Here is a 20,321-nt window from a genome sequence, read left to right on the forward strand (position 1 = left end):
ACAACTTACCATATTCCTGTACTTAATGTGCCACTCAGTGTAGTAAGCCAGATACAAACATGCAGAGACACTCAACGAAATGATGGTTGGCACATACTAAAGAAACATGCAGGCCTAAGGCATTTTTCAATTATTACCCATGTAAATTCCAAGACAGATGGGCTCTGTGCCACAGGAACATGGTAACTCCTGTAGAATTGTTTTATCCTGTACTTGGCCCATGGTGGATTCTAAATGTAGCATTTTCATTAATTCTCCTCAAAGAGCACAAGACTAAAGTTTACAGAGCAAAAGCAAGCATGGAATATTTCCAGCCGTTAAGTTTAGTGCCTGCTGTCTATCTTCTTTTGTCTGGTGGTCTTACAACATGTGTTCTGTCTTATCAGGGAATTGTTCAGGGCAAATACTTCTCAAGGCAAAGGACAAAATAATTAATGATTTATGGAGTTAAGAATGTGTGCATGCCTTTTGATCAGATTTGAAGAACTGACCAGTATGCCTTTTCAGAATTTCTGCTTTCGCCCTTTCTCCGTATTACTAACTACTCCTTTACTACTACACATTTCTCTATGTCTTCCTTCACCCTTTTAACTTATACTTGTTTGCTCCTTCCTTGTAGGTAGGTAGGTAAGTAGATAGACAGACAGACAAGCAATCTATCAAAGATCAGCTCCTTCCTGGACTAGAGCTTGAATTATAGAAGAATAATGTGAACGAAATCCACTTATTCCCCTTAATGAAATCCACAAGCTTCCTCCCCTGCATGTAACTATATGATCCCACCCCTGCAAAGCCTGCTGAAAACAGTATCTAAAGGGGTTGGAACAGACTAGTAGGGGGCTGAGGCCCATCTGCCCCCTCCTCCCATAATTCTCGCACTTGGACTAGAATACTTAAACCACCAACAGGAAGTAATAGTTGACATACAGTGCAATGTTACATGCATGCCTGTGCTGCTATGTGGGTCAGAAACACTATACTGATGCAAGAGCACTTTCATGCAACCACCAAAAATGTGCATGGATGAAGATGTGCAACTGTACATCAATTATTTCCAGTGGCTGTACAGTTTTGCAACTGTGTTCACACAAATTTTTGACACAGTTGTGCAAGAGCGCTTTTTTGTGCAACTCTATCAGCATTATGTTTTGGACTCACACAGCAGTGTAGATAGTACGCTATCACCCGACAAACACTACACGTAACGTTATGTTATGTCAGCCAGTCTGCTCACTGACATGCAAGCGTTGGTATGTATGCATTAGATTTCTATCCCACCTCCCAACTAGAGTTCCCCAAACAAGTCACAATATCAGTAAAAAAGAAATAAATACATTAAAAGAAATAAATACATTAAAATTTGCAACAATAGGCCCATCTACACATTATGTTCAACAATCATACGAGTGTACAGTGTGCACAGCTACAGATCTGTACACAGGTACAGCCATTCACATGTTATGTTGAATGAAGTTACAGAAGTATACTTCCTATCTCTACGTGCATTTGAAGGGCCTGCAAGATTCACTTTTAAAATGAATGCAGGTACAGTCATTCACACAAACACATGTATGAGTATACAGACATCTCTACAGACATCTCTACATCTTGTACAGCACAATGTCTTGATCGGGTGACTACATCTCTGATGGTACAGATGGATCCAGTTCTTAGAGTGAAGAAGCCAGATGACAATTGGTCTCAGGCAGGCCAATGGAAGGGGTTTTCGGATACCTCCAACAACTGGAAAGAAGGGAATTGGTTAAATACAGATAGGGACACCAGTTCTTCTTCCCTGGCAGATTCTGCTTTCCAAAACAAAATTGGCAGCTCAGCAGAAAAGGCATTGCAGTCTGCATACACCTGTCTAAACTGTGACCTTGTTTATTTATTTATTTATTTGAAACATTTAATATACCACCCACTCCGAAGACTCCGGGCGGTGCACAAAAACATGTAAAGCAAGACAACATTAAAATCACATTCTAAATTAAAAACTAAAGTAACTAACAAAAAAGAAAAAAACCAAATAGATAAATTACAGGGCAAAAGCCTGGTGAAAAATAAAAGTCTTCAATAGAGATTTAAAAATCAGTAAGGAAGGGGCTAAATGAATCTGAAGGGGAAGGGAGTTCCAGAGAAGTGGGGCAGCAACCGAAAAGGCCCTTTCACAGGTCCTAGTGCCCCGAACCTCTCGGAAACCAGGGACCAACAAAAGGGCCATCTGAGATTATCTAACTGGATGGGATGTAACTGGATGAGAGAGGCGGGTCTGTAGGTAGACAGGTGCCAGGCTCTGCAAGGCTTTGGAGGTCAAAACTAGGACCTTAATTTGAACTCGGAAGCGAACAGGCAACCAGTGCAATGACTGCAGGAGAGGTGTTACCCTGTCATATTTTCTGGCATCCATGAGTAGGTGAGCCGCTGCATTCTGGACCCATTGTAGCTTCCCGATCGTTCTCAAGGGTAACCCTAGATAGAGAGTGTTACAATAATCTAAGTGGGAGATAACAAGGGCATGGGCCACTGTCATCAATGCCTGCTGATCAAGGTAAAGGCGCAATTGGCGAACCAGATGAAGCTGGGCAAAAGCATTTCTGGCTGCAGCCTCCACCTGCTGTTCAAGCAGGAGGCGCGAGTCCAAAAGGACCCCCAAATAACAAACAAGCTCCTTTGGGGGCAGCACCACCCCATCTAGAACAAGGTTCACATCCAGCTGTTGGTTGGTTCTCATGACAGACACACCATTTATAGTCAGGGAAAAACTATGGATCCTCTTGGATTTCAGGAATGTTTGCACACACCACACAAAAAATCCACCATCAAATCAAAGCACCATAAAAATCAAGGTCTGGTGTACTCTTGGAGGCGGCCTTCTCATGAGGCGTAGTAAAGTGGTAGTCTCAGGAGGTGGAGATTACTGGAGGTGGCAGTCACTGCTGCCACTCCTTGGCATGGCAACACTTTGAGCAGCTGGTAAGCACCTGCACTGACATTTGAAAAGGAGATGGGGGAGTGCTCCAACCCACCATTCTACCTCCTTTTACTTCTTATTCCACTTTGCCTCCCTCCTTTTCCAAATGCGAGGCATTGTCATACCACTGAGCTGGGCTCCAGACATGGGCAGCATTGGCCACCCTACCGTTGGACATGTCCAGAAACCTTGGGCTCTCTTTCTGTACCTTAGCCCTACTGCCGTGCAAGCAACCCCCTCAAATCCACCAAGAAATCGCAACGCTGCTGCTCATGAAGTGCGCCATAAAAAACAACAAATCTGGCGCTTTGTGCTGCACACACCAGCAAACAAAATAGCGTGCTGAGGACCCACACCTTCGATCTCCGTTTTGTGCCACGTGGGGGGGCCCACCGTAGTGTGCAGCCCATGGACGCAGATGAAGGCTGCGCGATGGTCCCTTTTTAGGTGTGTCCCCCAGATCAAGTCACGAGGAACCGTGACTTGACGACCTCGCCCCTCCCCTTTAGGATCACATGTTCGACGCTGCTGATAAGTCCTGTCCCGGCGGGGTGATGACTTAAACTGCCGGTTAGAGTAGCCCAGGGCTGGCTTGGCAATTCCTGGGTAAAGCAACCATCCTGCCTGCTAGCAAAAGCCGATTCAGAACAATTGCCAAGTTTTGCCCAAAGATTCACCCCCAGTTCCTCCGTGTTTCCGGCTCAAGTGGTCCCCTCCCCACCCCTTGAGAATCCCTCCTCCCAGCTCAGGGCGCAACAGCCTTTAAAGCCGGCCTGGAAGGGACAGTAGTAGAAGCTCCAGAGGACGCACGCGAGGTCAGTCCGCCGGCCGAAGAAGGAAGGAGCCGGCTTTCCAGCCTCTCTCCCAGGGCCTGTCCTAAGGAGCGGCGGCGGCGGCGGCGGCAACAGCAAGCAGCAGCGCCCCCGGCATCTCCAGCGCGACCACCATGGCCCGGCGCTGCCTCTCCTCGGCTCTGTTCCTGCTGCCTCTGCTCGGGGCTTGCCTCGGCGGCCTCTACTTCCAGGAAGGGCAGAGCTGCTACAAGCCCCTGCCGCGCAAGCCCCCTGGCGTCAGGTACCACCACTGTAGGCGAGGGAGCCGCCCGCCTTGGGGCAGAAGGGGCGCAAACTCGCAGCCCGAGAGCTGCGGCTGGATCGGAGCGGGGAGACCCCCGCCAACTACCCGGGCTCGGCGGGTCACTCAGCGGGGGTTTCCGGGACCTCCTCACGTGGCGGAAAAATCTGGCCGGCAGGAAGGGAGCGGCTGGCTCTCGCTCGCTGCCGCGCTTGTAGCTGTTGCGTTTCCAGCAGGGCGTGGTGTTTGCGCGCGGAATCAAGCGCAGCGAGCTGGGGCAGGAGGGAGGCCCTTCTCCGAGCGCCTGTGGTCTCTTGTGGGGCTCCGGCAATCTTTTTCTGGCGCTCAGTATAAATACTGGTCGGGCGCGAAGCCGGGATCAGATCCTTGCCCGACTCTGTGGCTGGCCGGCCGGCCGATGTTTGGCATCTCTCTCTCTCTCGCCCGGTTTAGCCGATCTCACGGGATTGTTCTGAGGATAAAAGGAGACAAGCCCACGTGTACTCTTCTGAGCTCCTTTAAAGGAAGGGTGGGATATGGGTGTGATTTACATGTGATTTACGGGTGGGTGGGTGGGTAGAGAACCACCTCTGGCAATTTTTTAAAAAAAGTCTGAAAACCCATCTTTTCACCCAAGCTTTCCCAGCTTTTTAAAATTGTCCGTTTTAATTTTATGTCTGATTTTAAATTGTTGCATTGTTTTAACTTTTTATATGTGTTTTAGTTGTTTTGTGTTAACCACTCAGAGACGAAAGTTTGGGTGGCATAGGAGATTGATTGATTGATCGATTAATTAATTAATCAATTAGGGTCATGGTGGAGTGTGGGGCTTGGATGGAGGAGAGAGCGCTGAGATCGGCATGTAGGCAGCCCTGAAGCCTTTTCTTCTTCCATCGGTGGTGCCCCTCATTGGGGTTTATTATTATTATTATTACTACATTTATATCCCGCTCTTCCTCCAAGGAGCCCAGAGCGATGTACTACATACTTGAGTTTCTCTTTCACAACAACCCTGTGAAGTAGGTTAGGCTGAGAGAGAAGTGACTGGCCCAGAGTCACCCAGCTAGTTTTATGGCTGGGGATTTGAACTCGGGTCTCTCCGGTCCTAGTCCAGCACTCTGACCACTACACCACGCTGGCTGTCATCACTTCACCCATGATGCTTCTAAGGTGTACCTGTTAAAGTGCTTCTTTTAGTCATTCCCATGCAGAAATGTATGCCTGCCTGGACACATACATGAGTGCACAGATGCAGGAGTGGATGTTAAACAGCTGGGATTTAAATCTACCCAGACCTCTGTGTGTTTGCAAGAGTGGTGTGCCGTGACAGAACAGGATTCTCTTTCAATATTTGTTGACTCCACTCTGGTGATTGTAAAGGAGAGGAAGTTCTTCCAGATTTATTAACACAAGTCATATGGGGACTATTGGATCCCAGGAATAGCGGATTCCACCATCACCCCACTTGCACTGGCTCTGAGACCTGGTGTAGTGGCTGAGATGGGGTTCTCAACCTTGAGGCCCCAGATATTGTTGGACTACAACACCCATCATCCCCTGCCAGGATGGAGATAATGGAAATTATCAGCCTTGCCTCACAAGGAAGGTGCTCATGGCGCCTGATCATCTTGGTTGTCCTTTTCTGTTCCTTCTCCATTTTTACAATGTCCTCCGTAAGATACAGTGACCAGAACTGTACGCAGTATTCCAGATGTGTCCGCAGCATGAATTTGTTTAAGGGCATTATAATATTAGCATTTTTATTTTCAGTCCCCTTCCTAATGATCCCTAGCATGGAATTTGCCTTTTTTACCACTGCCGTGCATGGAGTGGACATTTTCAATGACCGCCCAGAGACGAAAGTTTGGGCGGTATAGAAGTTAGTTAGTTAGTTAAATAAGCAAGCAAGCTGCCCACCACGACCCTAAGATCCCTCTCTTGGTCAGTCATTGACAGTTGTCTTATCAGTATGAGTCAATACATGTGAAGTGCTTTGAACCCTTATGAAGAAGTCATATTACTGTTGTGGCCAAAAGCCTGACTTTTTAGTCAGAAGTGTTTTCAAACTCTACCCCGAACTGCTGTGGTCCGTGAGAGTTGAGGGTGGGGGTGGGGGGTGGGGGAGAACCGGTCACGCCACATTGCAATCACAAGACAACGGAGGCAGCATTGGGCAAGAGCAATCATACGACTGCCAGCCAAGAGGAAAGTGAAACTAGTCATTATGGGAAATGGTTTAAACTTTTCCCTCCCAAATGTGGAACAAAGCCTTAACTTGCTCTCCTCTCCCCTACAGAACCTACCCTCGTCCTCATGAATATTTGGACGTCTCCAGTCTACCGAAGAGCTGGGACTGGCGAAATGTGGATGGTGTCAATTACGTGAGCACCACACGCAACCAACACATCCCTCAGTACTGCGGGTCGTGTTGGGCTCATGGCAGCACCAGCGCCATGGCAGGTATGGGCACAGGGGCAATTACGACTAAGTAGTCCTGACTTCTCTGCGTGTATTTCCCTACTTTTCAGCAGGAGGACCTCTGTGCATTAGGTCCAAGCAAGATGAGATCCGTGAGAGTCCAGTGATCAGATCTCCCAATCTCTCTTTGTATTCAAAAAAACAGGGAGGAGGGAAGCAGGATTTGGATCTGGGCCACAGCACGGGGAGGTTAATTTCCCATGGGAAACCTTCCCACTTGAAACCTTGGAGAGCCACTGCCAGTCAGAGTAGACAGTCCTGAGCTAGATGAGCCAAGGGTCTGACTCGGTATAAGGCAGCTTCCCACTTGCCCCTTTACTGATTCACCAACTTTAATCATGCCCACTTGCCAGACACAATGATGTCTGTTACCTGAGCACCGTGTGCAACCAACACATCTGTGGCGAACAGGTTTCCTGCTGTCCTCCTGCAAGTTTGTTAAAAATCCTCGGTAGAGCTCCCACCAGTTTCCAATGAGACAAAACCTTAAAATCTTCCACACTGGTTCTAGATAGAACAGGGGAGATCTTCAGGTTTTGTCTCATAGGGGACTGAGGGCAGCTCTTCGTCCTTCAGTAAGGCTTCCTCTCCGTAGCTAATAGCAGGTTCAAGTGTACGGTGGCGGGGAGGGATTTAGGTCCTGGCCACCGCATAGGGGGAAAGGGTTAGCCTTCCCTCTCCAACTCTGCAGCCCTGATCCAAATGGAGCCCTCTCCCCAGCTGCTTTTTGAAAAAGGAAAAGATGTTGGGAGTTCGAATCACGGGATGCTCATGCCATGCCTGGTCTGGCTGTTGAGACTCTTGCTTCTTGACCCTTGTGGAATTCTCTGCCCCGCTACTGAGCACATAAGGTATGAAGCCAGGGTTCATGTGATGGAAAAGGCTTCCTTTTGGAGATGTGATCACATCACCCCAGCCTAGATTTTGGGGTGACCCCCTTTCCTATCTTCTGGGAGATAGGTGTGCTAGCAGAGAGGGCCTCTGCACATGTGGATCTGGGCTTAAGTCCACCAACTTGGGGAGGGTGTGTATTGGAGAGCAATGGAGACCCACAATGTCATAAATTGTGTGAATTCTGCAGCTCGCAGTTGAAATTGCTGGTGCGAAAACAAGCACATAAAGCTGTCTCTATACTAAGCCAGACCACTAGTTCATCTTGCCCAGGATTTTCTATGGCAATTGGCAGCAGCTCTCCAAAGACTTAGGCAGAGGCCTTTCCTTGCCACGTTGCTTGACATCCCATTTGGAGAGGTTTGGGGCTGAATCTGGGACCTTCTGCAGTGACACCATGTGCTCTACCACCTACCTGTGATGGGGAAACTTTCTGGCCAACATTTCGTTTCAAAGAAGGAGCAGATGATAAGGTTTAGATCTGGGAGTCTCTTTCTTCCCTTCCCAAATGTGTAAGAGCTGATTGGGATGTCGTAGTGCAGTGCACTCTGCACATCCTCTATGCACCTTTACTTGTGGCATATTCCAAAAGTGAAGCCTTGGGGAATTCCTGGCACACACTGGGCTTGGCTGCTCCAATAGAGGATCTTGTTTCTCCTCCTTTCTAGTATGCAATGAAAATGCTTCATTGATTCCTGCTCCTTGGAACTTGGACTTTGAGAAAGCCATTGCATCGGCCCATGCTGGGAAGGTGCATGCTTGTCTTGTTCTGAATAATGTCTGTGGAATCTTGGTGGGAGGGGTGAGGAGAGGCGAGTTGCAGCCCGGACTTGCTGAACCAGTCTGGCTCCACTCTGGTTGTGCACAGGGGTTTCCATGCTGTTGCTACCACTTCAGCAGGTGAAACGTTGAGACTGAAAGTGACTCGGTCAGAGGAACAAAGTGGAACAGCTGTAGAGATGTGATTTGCAGAATGTGGCTCAAGCATATGCTAGAGATTAGAGGAAATGCTCCTTCCCATCCAAAAACTGATTGTCCAAGGGGAGGGGGAGATGATGTGGACTGCCCAGTGTGTTGACTCTGCAGTCCCGACCACGTGCAGGTTATCTGATGTGTTTGGTGGCTGACATGATTTACAGTCCTTTGGCGATAGAAAGAGGGCTGCAGGTCCACAAGAATCCATTCTCTGCACATTTCGGTCCTGAAGGCTCCTATATGCAGTGCATGTCTAGAAGCCCTTTACAGTTGTATAGATCTGTTCCTGTGGGTCAGGCAGCCGCCCAGGACCAGATTTTTGCCTGTGGAAAGAGCTTTTGGAGGGAGGAGAGGGACGCAAAAACCACTCCATCCTCCCCCTCTGCACCTGGACTACTGAGCAAAGAAGCCCTCAAAACAGGGGTGCTAAAGGCTTCTTCTATGGAGGGCTGCAGATCATGTTGGCCACTGAGTTCTGCTAACACAGACATCATTACAGGCTTTAGTTATATGAGGCGCAACCCTTTTTCTTCTTCTTGGGGAGACTTGTAAGAATTACTATGCTAGTTCAGATCAAAACTCTACCTGTTGTAACTGAATAAATTGGGAAATTGCTACTGCCAGTCATTGTTGAATGATAAATCCTGATAAAAGAGCTCCGGATAGCAAGCTAATTGGCAGGATTAATCATTTCAAGTTTTAATTGCAAACTTACAAAACCAATCTCTGCAGTCAATTGGGGAAGTCACTAGTCTTGTGGAGCAGACTCGTGCTTGGTGGGGAGGAGTTCAGACCAGCAACACGCTGGCTCCTCTCCAAGGAACTATAAATGCGGAAGTAAGAAAAACAAGACAAAATCCAGAGATTTGCCGTTTGTATTGTGCCTGTGTACGCTCCCTGGAAACTGGCTATTGGCAGCTTAGCAGGAAGACAATTTGCACTGGAGACTGATGCATGGGGGCGAAGGGTTAAATTCGCCCTTTCCCCTCTACTGTGGCCCCAGTGCAAATCACACACTGCCTTGTAGCTACTTTTAACATAAGGTATAATTGGGAGGTCCAGTCCTTGCCTTCCCACATTACATGTAATTTGGCTAAAAGGCAGAGCTGTGCATATTCTGTGCCGTGCACTCCCAGTCTTGAGCCCCCAGATGTTGTTGGACTACAACTCCCATCATCCCCAAAGGGTTTTGTGTCTGAGGATAATGGGAGTTGTAGTGCAGCAACATCTGGGGACCCAAAGTTGGAAACACCTTCTCAATGCTAATCTGAAGAACCTGGAAGTTTTGATCTGTGACTAGTGGAAGTTCTTAATCATCACTTTTAGCTCATCATATTTCATCAGCCTCTACGTTCAAAACGGTAATTACAGCATTAAATGAAATAAACATTGAAGCTGATTTCCTCAGGCTGGTTGAATTCTGCACCCCAAGAGCAAACCTTCACACGCTGGAGCGTGTGAAGAATGCCCAAAAAGTCCGGTTGTGCATGCTCGCTTCTTTTATGCATTTTCCTTTTAATGTCATAGGAAGCTGCTCTATACTGAGTCAGACTATTGGTCTATCTAGCTCAGTATTGTCTTCACAGACTGGCAGCAGCTTCTCCAAGACCAGCTCTCCTCTCCTCTGCTCATGCTGTGTTTTTTTTTGAACCAGCCTTCAGTAATCCCCCTGTTGTGGGGGATTTCCCATTGTTTGGGGAAACAAGGGCCTTCTACTCAGCAATTTGAGGAAGTGTGCCCTCTTAGATGTGCAGTTGTCTGCATTGTAATCAAATTCTTGTTATGCATATTGGAGAAACTAGCTACTTGCTGTTGGTCAATTCTGGCAGCTGAGTTAACTTCTGTTGTTCTTGTTGCCACATTACTGCTGTATTAGCACTTTCTGGCTACATCAGTGTGGAAGAAACAAAGCTTCATGAATACAACTGATCACCTTCAATCAGACTTTGTTTTAGTGCTAAGAAGTCACCGTTTAGCGGAACAGGGCCAAGTGCCAGCAGCTGCCAAACAGGTATTAGGCTCAAGGCCAAGATCGTAGTTCTCCAGGCATATTTATACAAGTCAGATTTTTAGCAATTCATGCAAGGAGCTACTGACACACTGCGCATGTCCAACAAGCAATAAGAACTTTCGTTGTTTTGCAGTTACAATTTGACCAGCTTAGCTTCTGTTGAGCACAATATGCTGCTGTTTCACAGCCTTGCAAGGTAGATACATTTCTACTGCAACTTTCTCTGTACGTTTGTTTCACGCAGCCTGGCTGAGGCTTTTACCCATGCCAGCAAAATGTACCTTTCCACTGACATTCCAGTCTTCAGCTCTGTCATCGGGCTCCATTTCTATTTACTTTCCAATGCACTTTACAGAGATGGGCTTGCATTTTGAAAAGACTGTGTGTGGGTGGTGTTGAGAATAGCAGCTGAGAAGTCTCTGTCTAGCTCAGAAAGGGATTTGAAAGGAGGAAGAGGAAATGATTCAGCAGCTTTACTGGTCTCTCTGCTGCAGTTTGTTTTGTTTGGACATTTGTCCCAGGGGGAATCCTGTAGAGAGTATGGGGGAAGAGTCAGCAAGGGAAAGGGAGGGCAGGGACTGGGAGAAGGAGAAAATGGAGTTGTTGCTGAATAAACATTTAGTTAATCTACATAAGATTTCCTTGTGTATAAGAGGGAAGTGGCTATAAAAACAGGACTCAGGTTTGAGAGCTCTTAGCTTGCAGAGATGGGGCTGTACCTTAGTGGTACGTCCTCATACCTACTTTGCATGTAGAAGGATCCAGCCAGGTTTCATCCCTGGCAGCATCTCCAGATAGGGCTGAGAAAGACTCTTGCCTGGAACCTTGAGAAGCCGCTGTCGGTCGTTGTAGTAGACAGTACTGAGCTAGATGGATGGACCAAGTGTCTGGCCTGGTATAAGGCAGCTTCCTGTGTTCATCAATCAAAATGTCAGGTGTCTCTGAGCCAAATCGCATGTTTTGCAGGAGACTGGATTTTCCAATGTGTTTAATTGGTACTTACAAAAACAACAAATATTTATCTACCGCTTTTCAACAAAACCTTCCAAAGCAGTTTACATAGAGAAATAATAAATAAAAATAAGATGGATCCCTGTCCCCGAAGGGCTCAAAATCTAAAAAGAAACCTAAGATAGACCCCAGCAACAGCCACTGGAGGGGTACTGTGCTGGGGGTGGATAGGGCCAGTTGCTCTCCCCCTGCTAAATAGAGAATTGCCATGTTTAAAAGGTGCCTCTTTGCCCAGTTAACATATTTCTATATGTTATGACATTTAAGTTTTATTAAAATTAAATGCAGTTTAATAAGTTCTTAAACTTATCTGGCTACCTGTATTGATAGTCTGCAATGATTCCTTGCCTCCTTCAGTCCACTAACCACAAAATATCTGGGTGCTGGCTACAAGTAAGCCCACCCCCAGTATTGCTGCTCCAGTCCAGTTTGGCTCCCTTCGCTGCGCTACATTTGAGTAAAAATAAGTGTCAGGAGATGCAGTTAGGGATGTCCTGATGTTAGAGGTTGTCTTGCATAATTTCTGTTATTGGAAGCATATTAGCAATAGCTATTGATAAGGAGAGCTTTGACTTGACCAAACTCTGCATTTACTTGGATAGAAATGTAGCCACGTCCATAAACGTGACCTTACAGTGGAATCAGGTCTGTGCGTCAAAAGCTGTCTGGGCTGGGAAATTGCTTAGTTCACTTGTGAAGATAGTGAAGTAAGGGGGAATTACAACAGGTCTCCTAATAGCTAAAGGCTGGGGGTGGGGTTTTATCACGGACACAGAAGAACAAAACCACAGACATCCTGCAAGTTGACATAATGGAACATAACAAATCTGGGGAATTCTTGGGGGCTGGTCACGTAAGGTGCTCGTGATCAGGTAAGAGGTTCAGTGAGAAAAAACCCAGCTATGACCATAGGAAGCGTATACAATTAGTTGTAATGGATTATAAGGGGTCCTTCCTCAGATCTTCTCTCGAAGTCTGGTGGGTCCTTCAGTCAATTGAATAAACTCCACACTGGTTTTGCTACTTCCTACTGTGGATTGTGACGAGTTCTGAAATATATGGTTGCAAACCTAGTTAAGATTCTCAATAATTTCCTTGGGAACTTGCCTGACAACAGACCTGATTCCTGAACTTGGGTGCTTCTGCTGAGGCTCAGGCCAAGTCCGGTGAGAACCACCAACATTAGACTAGTCAAATTTCCTTTCACTGAGTAACATGTAGTTTGGCCCTCTGAGCACTGAAGACCCCAGTTCATGTCCTGCATCGACTGTTTGTGTCTCTCTGGCTCTCAGATCGCATCAACATAAAGAGGAAAGGCACCTGGCCCTCGGCTTACCTCTCTGTTCAGAATGTTATTGACTGCGGTGATGCTGGATCCTGTGGAGGAGGGGATGATTTTGGCGTCTGGCAATATGCTTATAACCACGGCATCCCAGATGAGACTTGCAACAACTACCAAGCTAAAGATCAAGGTACGTGAGACCAAAGCACAAAAGCTACTCCTGTATTGGAGCACCAAGTACTGAAGGTTTTCTTCTGCAGTGAGGCTTCCTGATTGCATGCTATATGATCAGCACACAAGGTTGTCTTACAATAGTCTGGAATAATTTCTGGGGGGTTAGGATTATATCAACCCTGCACAGGATGAAGCCCTCCCTCCCTTCTCTGTGGGCAGCGGAGGAAGCCTGTGCACCTGCTGGGAGGATGTGCAGGCTTCTGAATCTGGTAGTTCCACTCAGAGCTTCTCAGAGCGGTGTGCAGGCTTCCTCCACTGCCTAGCATCACTTCCTGCCTGCCTCACAGCTCCTGAAGATCGCTGTTCTGCCCAGCCACCTCGACGCCAGTGCTGGCTGTGCACTTAAAGGGCCACCATCACTACTGGAGGACCTGGGGGCAGTTGCCCCACATTTGGCTGCCTCCTAGTGGTGAGGGTAGGGATTTACGATGTCAGAAATCCCTTTCTTCCAACATGCACAGGCCTAATGTACAGTATGTGCCTGCTGAGAACGTATATTCCGCCCGCCCCCCCCCCCCACTCGACTGGCTTTCTCTCTCCCAACAAAAATCACTCCTGTAGTACTAGGCCAGGCTAGTCCAAGGATTGTTCAGACAAGTAAAAAGAAGTGGGATTCGTTGCTCTCCTAATGTCTCTTTATTGCCAAGCTCAAACATTGACATGATATCAAGGCATATAACTTTATTAGGTTTTCAGTTTCACAAGACAATAGCGGTTGCAAAAACAAAAAGATGGAAACCAAAAGATGTTAAGAAATGCAAAAAGCAACCAAAAAGGTACAAAGCGCCCTCTCCGACACGTTCACCTGTCGGAGGTCTGAAAGCTCAGACCATGGTGTGGTTCTTAGCTGTGGTTAACACAAGCTGTAGTTTTTGTATTCTTGCAAGAGTCTTTGTAAGGTTTGTCCGTTAATACCATTTCTGCACTCTGGATGTGGGGCCAAGGCTGAGCGAACCTGGGGTTACCTTAGGCCACTTAGTAGTGCATTCATGGCTGTGAGCCACTCCGTTCACACTCCTACCCACTGGACCGTGCCAGGTTCTATGCCGTGATGCTTCGTTTTGAAACTGTTGCTACAAGATACAGTTAGACTATCTGTAACATTTTTTTTAAAAAAAAAATCTGTCCCCCTCTCCTCCATCAGATTGTCAGAAGTTTAACCAGTGTGGGACATGTGTTACTGTTGGGCAATGTCATGAGATAAAGAACTACACTCTCTGGAAAGTCGGTGATTATGGTTCTGTCAGCGGGCGAGAAAAAATGATGGCAGAAATCCACGCAAATGGTCCTATCAGGTATGAGAAGTAGAGTGATGGTTCTCTCCTTCCTCTCTCACCTCTAATTAAGGGCGTACGTACCATGCAGCCCACTCTCTTTCTAAGCAAGATACGCATAAGATGCTGCGTTCTACTGAAAAGCATGCAAGGGAGGGCTGGTTATGGAGCTGGGGCGCCTCCAGGCCTACTAAGTACAGCAGCTCGCTGGTCACATAGTGCGTTGCCTGTCTAAGCAACAGAGAGTCTTTCTCCTTCTGAACCCCTTTAAACCCCACTGGCGAGGCTTACAAAGGCAGGGAGGTTCCGTGGCCAGTGAGGAGTGCATGGTCGCACTACCATTGCTACTTCCATCATTCCCAATGAGAGTAGCAGTGGAACTGCGAGGGCACCCTCCTTAGCAGCCATGGATAGACCTGTCCTCCATGAATTTGTCCAAGCCCCTTTCATAGCCATCCAAGCTAGTGGCAATCACCTCACCACTCGTGGCAGTGAATTCCATACATTAATTATGTACTTTTGTTGGTCCTAAATTGTTTGGCCTTCGGTTTCATGGGATGACCTCTGGTTCTAGTGTGGTGAGAGAGGGAGAAAAATGTCTCTGTCCACTCACTCCACTCTGTATGCATAATTTTATACACCTCAATCATGTCTTCCTGTAGACACCTCTTTTTCAAACTAAAAAGCTCCAGCAGCGTGGTATAGTGGTTAGAGTGCTGGACTAGGACCAGGGAGACCCGGGTTCAAATCCCCATTCAGCCATGATACTTGCTGGGTGACTCTGGGCCAGTCACTTCTCTCTCAGCCCAACCTACTTCACAGGGTTGTTGTGAGGAGAAACTCAAGTATGTAGTACATCGCTCTGGGCGCCTTGGAGGAAGAGCGGGAAATAGATAGATAGCTCCTGGCCCTCTTGGTCACCATCTTCTGCATCTTTTCCAGTTCTACAATGTCCTCCTTAAGATATGGTAATTGGAACTGTGCACAGTACTCCAAATGTGGCCGCACCATAGACTTGGATCATTAGGATATTAGCATTTTTATTTTCAATACCCTTCCTAATGATCCCTAGCATGGAATTTGCCTTTTTCACAGCGGCTGTGTACTGAGTCAGCATTCTCAATGAGCTGTCCATCATGACTCCAAGATCTCTCTCCTGGTGACAGCTCAGAACTCAGCAGTGTATATGTGAAATTGGGTTTTTTCCTCCCAATACGCATCACTTTACACTTGCCTTCATTTAACCGCATTTGCCATTTTGTCACCCAGTTTAGAAAGATCCTTTTGGAGCTCCTAACAATCTGTTTAGGATTTCACTACCCTAAATAGTCTAGTGTCATCAGCAAATTTGCCACTAACTTCTAGGTCATTTATGGACTAGTTAAAGAGCACTGGTCCCAGTACAGATCCCTGGGGAACCTCACTTCTTTCTTTTCTCTCTAAGCGTTGTTGGAAAACATTACCGGCACCATTGAAGAGTTTTTCTTTCCCCGCCCCCATCCCATGTTAGAACGTTGCTCTTGAAATGAAGTTGGGAATTGCTAATGATTTTATGGATGTGCATAAGAACAGCCCTGATGGATCGGGCCCAAGGCCCATCTAGTCCAGCATCCTGTTTCACACAGTGGCCCACCAGATGCTGCTGGAAGCCACAGGCAGGACTTGAGGGCATGCCCTCTCTCCTGCTGTTACTCCCCTGCAACTGGTACTCAGAGGCACCCTGCCTTTTGAGGCTGGAGGTGGCCCACAGCCCTCCAACTAGTAGCTGTTGATAGACCTCTCCTCCATGAAGTTATCCAAACCCTTCTTAAAGCCATCCAGGTTGTTGGCTGTCACCACATCCCGTGGCAGAGAATTCCACAAGTTGATTATGTGTTGCGTAAAAAAGTACTTCCATTTGTTGGTCCTAGATTTCCTGGCAATCAATGTCATGGGATGACCCCTGGTTTTAGTGTTATGTGAGAAGGAAAAGAATTTCTCTCTATCCACTTTCTCCACACCATGCATGATTTTATAGACCTCTACCATGTCTCCCCGCAGTCTTTTTTCTAAACTAAATAGCCCCAGGTGTTGTAGTCTTGCCTCATTAGAAAGGTGCTCTAGGCCACTGATCATCTTGGTTGCCCTCTTCTGCATCTTTTCCAGTTCTACAATGTCCTTTTTTAGATGTGGTGACCAGAATTGGCACCTGTTTCTTGTGCCATATTTTCATGATAATTTGTATCATGATAATATATCTCTATTCCTGTTGTGCAACACCTGCATACATTTCTTGAACCAGCATCATTTATTTAAGGTCTAGGCTGAGAACTGTGAAGTTACCCAGAGTACATATTCAAAGCTGTTGGTTTTTTGTCAGCATTTAAAAATTCATACAACTTGTTTTAAACAGTTGTGGGATCATGGCTACTCCGAAGCTGGACAACTACACAGGTGGACTTTATGCCGAATATCAGCCCTCGGCTTACATAAACCACATAGTTTCTGTTGCTGGCTGGGGTGTTGACAATGGAATAGAATACTGGATTGTGCGAAACTCTTGGGGTGAGCCCTGGGTAAGTAAGATCTTTTCTCTTCAGATTCTTGGTAAGTGAGTTGGGTGTATGGCAAGGTACAAAGGTCATATTTGATCCCTTGAGCAACAAAAAGAGGTCGCGGAAGATCAGCTCATGTGTGGTCTGAACCTCTGAAAGGGGTTAGTGGTGGCTTAGTGTTGTCTCCACCAGGGCTGCTCAGCTTTGGCCCTCCTGCAGATGTTGGCCTACAGCTCCCATAATCCCTGGCTATTGGCCACTGTGGTTGGGGATTATAGGAGTTGTAGTCCAAAAACAGCTGGCAGGGGGCCAACATTGAGTAGGCCTGGTCTACACTGTCTGGCAGTAGCTTTCCCAGCCCCACCTGGAGATACAGCCAGGAATTGCACCAGGGACCTTCTGCACTGGCAGCAGATGCTCTAACATTGAGCTACTGCCCCATTCCCTAGGGGAAAGCGGGGAGGTTGCACAAGTGTTGGCTGGCACTGTGGAGTGCAAGGTGGACGGCAGCAATCTCTTTGTTGCCATAGACCAGGGTTTCTCCAACTGGGGTCCCTCGATGTTGTTGGACTACATCTCCCATCATCCTCAGCCATGATGGCCAAAGACTGAGGCTTCTGGGACCTTGTTCTACATAGTCCACCCCCAGCACAGTACCTCCAGTGACTGTTGCTGGTGTCTATCTTATGTTTCTTTTTAGATTATGAGCCCTTCGGGGACAGGGTTCCATCTTATCTGTTTGTTATTTCTCTGTGTAAACCGCTCTGAGCCATTTTTGGAAGGGTGGTATAGAAATTGAATGAATGAATAAGAGAGTAATATTAGCAGGAAAACTAATATAAAAAGCCACGTACATCAGTGATGCTGTAGAAATAATGGTAATGGTAATCTCTCTATAGTAAAAAGACAAGCCCTGGGCTTACCCCAAGACTGGTGTGGGAAGCAGCTGTACAATCCTGCACACTGCACTGCAAGTCTCGCTCCCACCAACATGGGTCAACATGTTTTGTGACTGTCAACAGTCTTGTCTACACTTACTCATCAGGGATGGCTCCCCCCATGAGGCACGGGGAGGCAACCACCTCAGATGGCAAGCGTCCCACAGAGTGGCGAGTATAGGCACCCTGCCTCAAGCATCACTGCCACCACCCTCCCTGGTTTTTTTAGGCTCTTGCCGGTCTTGAGCCCAGTCCCCACTCCCTTGCCCGCATGCCAATGCCCATCGCGCTGGCCTTGACTCCACCAGCCTCCTCTTCTAGGTGTAGCTGCACCACTGTTTGGAGATCCAGGCAGCCCCTGCAGTGTCCTGTGAGCTGGCCTCTCCTAATAGCACCACCATTCTCATCAGCACCAAGGTTGCTTCCACACCCTCTACCTCTGAGCAGCTGTTCCAACCTGGATCAGGCCCTTGCAGGGCTGCTGTTTGGAAGTGGTGTTCTGTGTGAGGAGGGAAGGCTAGATAAGGATGCTTGGCCATGAGTATGCAGGATGATCCAGCAGTAGAAACCTGTTGGCACCAATGGGATGGCCTTCCAAGACTGGATGCAGGCTTTCCAACCTATATACACTGGGGCTTGTTCTATTAGCACTGATTCTCAAATCCCATTCCCACATTATGTTCAACACTTATACAATCAGTGTACACAGGCACCGGATCTGTACACAGGTACAGAAGCAAACTTGCTATCTGTACCATGCATTTGAAGGGCCTGTAAATCCAGGTTCACTTTTAAAAATGAATACAGGTACAGTCACTCACACAAACACATGTACGAGTGTACAGACATGTGCACTCTCATACAGCATAATGTCTGAATCGGGCCCCTGTGTCACTGGATAAGAGCTGATTATGCTCAAACTCATCATGTGGTGCCCATGCTAATACAAATTAATTTCTTGCAGGGTGAGAGAGGCTGGCTCAGAATTGTGACGAGCAAGTACAAAGGGGGGAAAGGAGCCGATTACAACCTTGCTATTGAAGACCAATGTAATTATGGAGACCCAATTCTTCCTTGAGTCTACACTGGAATTAATCATGTATCTGGAATGTAGGGACTGCTGCAGGTTGTTTCTCATTTAAAAGGAAAGAATAACCTCTCTGCAGTATCCATTAATCAGGGACTTATGCAATATTGACATTACTGAGCCTTCACGTCTACCTGTGCTATCTTAATTCAAAGCTGCCTATCCAAATGAATTACGTGTCCTGATTGCACTATGAGAGACAGTAAGAACATGCGAGAGCACCTTTTTGTTTTCGAGATGGAATTATTATTGTGATTCAAATACCTTATCGCTTACTGGGGAGGCAAAGTTGCTTTTTTTAAACCATCATTGTAATGTTTGAGAGCAGAGCTCTTATTAAACTGTCATGAGATAATACAGACTGCAGATCTCTCCCTACATGCTGAGTGAAAAGGCCAAGGTGAACCTTTAGCTTAAAGCAGGAGAAATGCAAGCTTAGCATGATGGTATCATGTGGCATTGTAGGGAAGGTGACATTTCTTATTGACATTCTTAAATGCAGGTCTTCAGTAAAAATGGTGAGCTACCGTAGAGCCAGCCACTGTTTGACATTTCCCCCCCAGTTTATCCTCAGACTTGCAGTCTTATTCAATAAGACACTCATTACAAATAAGTGTTCAGGATAGAATGCAATAACATCTGTGGTCCAGTATCTTACCCTCTGAGCTAGCCTAATTAAAAAAAACCCAGATCATACAGCACAGGTGAGCATCTCTGATGCAGAAACATCTGTAGGCCACATGATGAAGCCAGCCTCCTAAAAACATCTTACCCACTGTTTGTGTGCCATCAAGTCAGTGGTGACCACAGAGCCCTGTGGCAGAATACAGGAGGGGTTTACCATTGCCATCTCCTGTGCAGTCTGAGATGATGCCTTTCAGCATCTTCCTATATTGCTGCTGCCCAATATAGGTATTTCCCATAGTCTGGGAAACATACCAGCAGGGATTTGAACTGGCAACCTCTGGCTTGCTAGTCAAGTCATTTCCGCACTGCACCATGAGGTGGCTGCACCTTGTCCACTGTTAGGCACAATTAAGATGGCAGGACCCTTGTACCGATACGGCTGTAGCTACCAGGCAGAGCATTAACTCCATATGCCAAGTGGCAAGGCAAGCCCCTTTGTGTGTGCTATCACAGCACATAAAACCAAATAGAGATGGCAGCAGACTAGATGACATTCATTTCTTTTAATGTTGATTTTCTAAAATGGACACAAATGTATTTTCTGCTCTTGAGAATGATATAGTGAACCAAACAAAAAATAGACCAGCGTAAGAATCCAAATAAGCAAGTTCCTGTATACAAAAGTCTTAAACCAAGAGCTTATAATAAAAGGAGAACAAACAGAATGGTTGTGCATATATCTCAGTGATGGAAGAAGTTTGGGACAGGATGCAACTTCTCAATACTTTTGCTAAGTAAGCTGCTTTGTAAAACTTTGTTGAAAAGCAGTACAAACATATTCTAACTAAACTAATAATGCAGTCAACTGACAGATGTATCTTCAGCTCTGAGGACGCTGTATAATATAAGCTATCATATCCAGATAGCTTTA

At 46.7% G+C, this 20,321-nt stretch overlaps 1 protein-coding gene and 1 long non-coding RNA gene across 3 annotated transcripts; one reads left to right on the forward strand and one right to left on the reverse strand.

Moving 5' to 3' along the window:
- Window positions 1-1,331: 1,331 nt before the first annotated feature.
- Window positions 1,332-3,466, reverse strand: LOC128323822 (uncharacterized). Of its 2 annotated transcripts, none has more exons than XR_008306475.1 (2): window positions 3,331-3,466; window positions 1,332-1,743 (listed from the first exon to the last, which is right to left on the reverse strand). It is a non-coding gene; the product is annotated as an uncharacterized LOC128323822 (long non-coding RNA). The 2 variants fall into 2 exon arrangements; XR_008306476.1 differs by having other exon boundaries at window positions 2,387-3,466.
- Window positions 3,467-3,756: 290 nt separating this feature from the next.
- Window positions 3,757-20,115, forward strand: LOC128323821 (cathepsin Z-like). The gene is made up of 6 exons (XM_053247647.1): window positions 3,757-4,048; window positions 6,345-6,508; window positions 12,707-12,886; window positions 14,075-14,225; window positions 16,597-16,759; window positions 18,641-20,115. Exons 1-6 carry the CDS (start codon window positions 3,921-3,923, stop codon window positions 18,752-18,754), a joined length of 900 nt encoding a protein of 299 aa, XP_053103622.1. The 5' UTR covers window positions 3,757-3,920; the 3' UTR covers window positions 18,755-20,115.
- Window positions 20,116-20,321: the final 206 nt, after the last annotated feature.

Source organism: Hemicordylus capensis, chromosome 4, assembly GCF_027244095.1.
Source record: "Hemicordylus capensis ecotype Gifberg chromosome 4, rHemCap1.1.pri, whole genome shotgun sequence".
Taxonomy (NCBI): domain Eukaryota; kingdom Metazoa; phylum Chordata; class Lepidosauria; order Squamata; family Cordylidae; genus Hemicordylus; species Hemicordylus capensis.

Excerpts from the sequence above, each read along its gene's own strand:
- LOC128323821 (XM_053247647.1), top strand. The coding sequence starts at position 3,921 with ATGGCCCGGCGCTGCCTCTCCTCGGCTCTGTTCCTGCTGCCTCTGCTC. Across the intron at positions 12,887-14,074 it reads CTACCAAGCTAAAGATCAAG|ATTGTCAGAAGTTTAACCAG; the intron begins GTACGTGAGACC and ends CTCCTCCATCAG. Across the intron at positions 16,760-18,640 it reads ACTCTTGGGGTGAGCCCTGG|GGTGAGAGAGGCTGGCTCAG; the intron begins GTAAGTAAGATC and ends AATTTCTTGCAG.